Genomic DNA, 5,128 nt, shown 5'->3' on the forward strand with positions numbered 1-5,128 from the left:
CCCCCCCCCCCCCCGTGTGTGTGAGGAGATGCCCCTGTGGCGTGAGATGTCCCTCCCCCGAGATGGGATGCCCCCTGCTGTGTGAGGGAAGGACCCCTGGGACATGTGAGGGGCCACCCGTGTGGGATGTTCTCGGTATGGGGGTGCCCCCCTTGTGGGACGTTGCCCCGCGGGAGGAGACGTGCCCCTGGCATGGCGAGGCCTCCTGTGTAAGGGACCCCGAGCGAGGGGCCGCTCTCCCTGTGACGTGGGACGCCTCCAGGTGCGGGCAGCTGCGCTTGAGCGCGGGTCCCCCATGTCAGGGACATGCCCGTGTGGCGCGGGGTGGGGGGCCCCCCCCCCCCCCCCCCCGTGTGAGAGAGGCTCCCGCGGAGGAGGACAGGCCCTCGGACGCGAGGGACGCCCACTCTGGTGCCGGCCGGCCCCGCCCCGCCCCGAGTCGGTGACGCGGTGGGCGGGGCCTCGGGGAGGGCTGGGACCAACCACGTCGCAGGGCCCCACCCACGGCAGGGGGAGCGGCAGGGGGAGCTCGTGGTGCCCCTGGTCCCGTGGCTTCGCTTCCGGCGCCCTCCGCAGCCCTCACCTGTGGAAGGCCCTGGGCGGTCTGCTGAGGACCCCCGTCCCGCCCGCGTCGGGAAGGTGGATGTCCCTGACCCTGCGTCTCGCCGCCTGTGCTCCCGCGTTTCCCACCTTGGCGACACGGAGCTCAGACTCCCGGTGTGGGACAGCACCGTGGACACCGGCCCCCCCCTCCCCCCGCCCTGCCCCGACCGGCTCCGGTCCCTGCCCCTGGCGCCCACACCGCGGGGTCGGTCGGGGGGAGGGGGAGGGGTCCCCTGACACCCCTCAGCTGAGAAGCCCGTGACCAAGGGGCAGGCCCGCGGTGGCACAAGGAAGGACCCCAGGGCACCTTGAGAGGGACGGAGGGAGACTGTTCCCGGGCCGTGAGGCCGCCGTTCGTCTCGTGTTTCCGTGTCCGGAGGAAACACGGTCTTGGGGTGTTCGCTGTGTTTGCCCCTCATCCCGGGGTCCTGGCCGCAGCTTGGGGGCCCTGCTGCCGTCCCCGGTCGTTGGCTCCGTGATGTGGGTGGCGGGCGCCCCCTGGTGGCCGAGTTCCTCTCTGTTCCTGCGCTCCTCCTCCGCGTGCGTGCGTGCCTGCGTCCTCTCACCCATTCCGGGCCACACAGGACTCCAGGCCTCTGGTCCCGGCTGCCCACCCCCCCCCCAGCCGTCCGCCCACACCGGGGACCCCCTCTTGCACGTGTGTGTTTTGCCCAGTTGTGTCACAAAGTGCAGTTTCTCGGCGAGTTAGGACGCATACCCCCCGACGGACCCTCGTGGACGCGCCCCCAGGAGTAACCGTCTTGAAAACGCTTCACGTCCCGCAGGGAAAATCACGCTCCACGATCTGAAAAACTGCAAACTGGCCAACGTGTTCTTTGACACCTTCTTCAACATCGAGAAATACCTCGACCACGAGCAGAAGGAACAGGTGTCCCTGCTCAGGGTGAGCGTGGCAGGCGTGGCAGGGAGCGCGTGGGGTGCCGGCCTCGTCTGCGCCACGTGACGCCCGTGTCTCATCCAGGAGAGTGAGAGCGAGGGCCCCGAGCTCTCCGACTGGGAGAAGTACGCGGCTGAGGAGTACGACATCCTGGTGGCCGAGGAGGCTGCGGGGGAGCCGTGGGAGGACGGGTGAGTGAGTGTGCACGCGGGGACGCGGGGACAGCCGGGCGGACGCGGGTGCCGAGCGGCCGGCGGGCGCCTCCTTTCAAACCACACGTGCCCGACCCCGGACGGGCTCCGTCCAGAGCCGGCGACTCCCGGGGGCCGCCCCCTGGCTCCGGTGGGGCCTCTGACATCCGTGTGACGAGTGTCTGCCCCCACGAGAAGGGACCCCGTGGGCAGGGAAAGGCAGCTGCGGGTGTCCCGAACCCGAGAGGGAACTCGCGCTCGCCGGGCGGCCCGGACACAAACCCCGCCCCGGCAGAGTTCCACCGCGAGGCCCCTTCCCCAGGCTCTGTGGCCACGCGGGGACCCCGGAGCGAGTGCCCGCCCGCCCGGCCTGCCCCGCCCCCTCCCCGCCCCCTCCCCGGAAACAGCCCCAGTGCTGCCTCCTGTCCCCTCGGGCTGGGACCCGCGAGCGGCAGCCAGGTCCGCCCAGAGCGGGCCCTGCGGCGGGGCCGCATGAGGCCTGCCGCCCAGGGCACGATCTGTCCCCTCCTGTCCCCCACACCCACCCCGACGTGCTGCGTGCTCCCCAGGACGTGACCTGCCGAGCCGTCCCCCTCCCCCACCACGCTGAACGGGGGGCCCAGGCAGTGATCCGGGTGGGGGGCTCCCCGAGGAGCCTGGCAGGGCGGACGCACTGCGGGGCTGGGGTCTGAGAGGCCAGCTCAGAAGCTGGGACCCAACACACCCTCACGGGGCCACCGCGGCGGGGAATCTCGTCTTTGGTGTCTGCACCCGAGGCCCGTGGGGGGACAGGGGCATCGGGGCCCAGGTGCAGATGGACGCCCTCTCACCCGGGGCTGGCCGCGTGTGGCATCAGCGGGGCATCTGCTCCCACAAGCGTGGCTGGGCGTGCAGGGTGCAGACGGTGGGGGGCTCAGGCATCCCAGCCTCCACACAGGCACCAGACAGGCTCAGGCGGCACACGGGTTCTCTGCTCCCGTCAGGGCTCTTCACCCACCCGCCCCCTGCCCCCTCAGGGCCGCCTGGCCCCGGGGTCAGGGTCACACGGGGTCAGGAGCGGGGCCCGCGTAGGAGAGGCACCCCCCCCGACCCCCGTTCGGCGGCCACGGGGCCGCCAGGGTCTTGACCCCCACTCCCAAGAGAGTTTGAGATCCAGCAGGGCGTGCGTCTGTCACCCCCAAACCCCTCCCCACTTGGGCCCCTGGCAGGTGCTGGCCTTCGGCCATCGTGCGTTTCCGGGCCGTCACGGAAGCGCACCCCCACGTCCCTCCACACCGCCTCTGTGGGCCCAAGGTGTGGCAGAGGCGTGCCGTTCACCGGGCTCGTGGGGGGGCCCCTTCTGTGCCGCGGGCGACCCCCCACCAGGTGACCCACATTGGGTGGCTTCCCCTCGGTTCCGGGCCGACATGAACCGTTGCCACCGGCCTCGTGCAGGTGTGCTGTCACAAAACAGACGGAAGCTTCGATGACTCGTGTTTGAGAATCGCACCCGGCGTGGAGGTGTTGGGCCTCTCCGCGACGCCGCGCTCCCTGATCCGCAGACGTGCGCGCTGTCTGCCAAGTTGGGTCTCTGACTCTTCTGCCGGGAAATAGTTTGTGGTTTTCAGCACGTGGATCTTCTCGCCTTCTGTCACAGAAGGGCTTCCTGATGTTGGGGTGTCGGGAAGGTAGGGTTTTAAGATTTACTCTTGAGAGAGCGCGGGAGCATGAGCAAGGCAGGGGCAGAGAGAGAGCATCCCAAGCAGGCTCCCGGCTGTCAGCACAGAGCGCGACGCACGGCTCGAACCCACGAACTGTGAGATGGTGAGCCGAGCCCAAGTCAAGAGTCACACACTTAGCGGACTGAGGCACCCCGGTGCCCTGAGGAGGTTCGAAACTTGCAGCATACCGCTGCGCGTTGCTGGCGACCCCCGTGGGGCTTACCGACCTTGCACTTGCCTCTTGTGGTAACCGTAGTCGGTGGCCGCGTAAGCGTGTCGTGGGTCGGCGGGGACCTCTGCCCCGACAGGCACGTGGCCTGGAGCAGCACGCTTCGATCTCCTCTCCGCCGGCCCGCGGCACGGCCTAGAACGTCGGCTACGACGCCGACCGCAAGTTGGCACGCGTCCCTGCCCTGTCCCCAGTCCTTCGTGCAGATGGGTCATCGTGACCAGGGGTCGCGGCATCCGTCCAGACCCAACGCCGAGTTCCGCCAGGTGGCCTTGGCGCCCACGGCCCGCGGCCACGGGCAGTTCGCGGAGGGCCTTCCACAGCTCGGCCCACGTGGGGGCTCGTGGGGGCCGCCCGCCTCGGCCGCACCCCAGCACACTCACGAGCCCCTGCTTTGCAGGTACGAAGCCGAGCTCAGTCCCGTGGACCAGAAGCTGAGCGTCCTGAGGTCTCCGCTGGCCCAGAGGCCCTTCTTCGAGGCGCCCCCGGCCCTGGGCACCGTCGACCTGTACGAGTACGCGTGCGACGACGCCGACCTACAGCCCTCGTGATGTGCGCCCGCGGCCGGGGGTCCGGGCCAGCCAGCTGGACGCGAGGCAGCTTGTGTGTAAAAGTCAAGGCTGTTTGATGTTGAGCTGTCTTTTATAGAAAGTGAAGTGATTTGTAGGAGATGACGAATCTTTATTCGACACGAAGCGGGTCACGTGGTCATGGAGCTCCTGTCCCCACCTGGCCAGGAGGGGCCGACCCCCGTGCAAGAACCCCTGGCTGGCGGGCCCCGCTAGCCGTCGAGTTCAGGCGTGTGGACACTTACGCGGCCTGGCCGACGGCTCCCCTCCAAAGGAGCTGCCTCGGGGTCGCCGGCCGTGCGCGGACTTCTGGGTGCCGGGTGGCCCCGTGTTCTCACGGAGTCGGTCGGGAACATTCCAGAAGCCCCGGGACCTTCCGTCTCATCTGCACGAGCGTCTCCGGGCACGGCCCGGGCCACGGCCCTCCGTGCAGGGTGTGGGAGGGTGCGCCCCCTCGAGCGTACTTACGTTTTCATGTACGTGTACAAAACGTGTAAAGTTAACTTTTATTTGGTGTGTATAGCGATTTAAAAACGTTTTACGAGATCACGTTTGTATTTTCAAATAAAGAAGTTACAGACTCTCCGTGCCGGGCCCGGCTCGCCCAGCCCACAACACAGACACAGCACACAAAGGTCACAGAGAACACGGACACCAGGCAGCGACGCTACTGGGGGCACAGGGCAGTGTCACGAGGGAGACTCCGTCTGGCACGGACGGCTCTGGGGATGGGAGGCCCGGCCGAGGGTCACAGGCCCTGGGCCTGGAGCGTCCAGCAGATGGCCGTCCCCGCAAGGCCTGCAGGCGAGGCGCCCGTGCTCCAACCCCACGGCCGGGGGGGGGGGGGGGCAGCGCTTTCCTACAGCAGCTTCCCAAGTCCTGGGGACAGGACTGGGATGGAATGGAGGGGAGGGGGGGGGGGGGGGCCCGGAGGCTTG

The 5,128-nt window shown here is 69.0% G+C and overlaps 1 protein-coding gene across 1 annotated transcript; it reads left to right on the forward strand.

The window, feature by feature from the left end:
• The first annotated feature begins 137 nt into the window (after positions 1 to 137).
• On the forward strand, positions 138 to 4,775 carry LOC121024403 (serine/threonine-protein phosphatase 2A regulatory subunit B'' subunit beta-like). The gene is made up of 5 exons (XM_040466630.1): positions 138 to 209; positions 511 to 717; positions 1,313 to 1,507; positions 1,586 to 1,692; positions 4,022 to 4,775. Exons 1-5 carry the CDS (start codon positions 138 to 140, stop codon positions 4,170 to 4,172), a joined length of 732 nt encoding a protein of 243 aa, XP_040322564.1. The 3' UTR covers positions 4,173 to 4,775.
• Positions 4,776 to 5,128: the final 353 nt, after the last annotated feature.

Source organism: Herpailurus yagouaroundi, unplaced genomic scaffold (genome assembly GCF_014898765.1).
Source record: "Herpailurus yagouaroundi ecotype Mexico unplaced genomic scaffold, PumYag 64447, whole genome shotgun sequence".
Classification (NCBI taxonomy): Eukaryota; Metazoa; Chordata; class Mammalia; order Carnivora; family Felidae; genus Herpailurus; species Herpailurus yagouaroundi.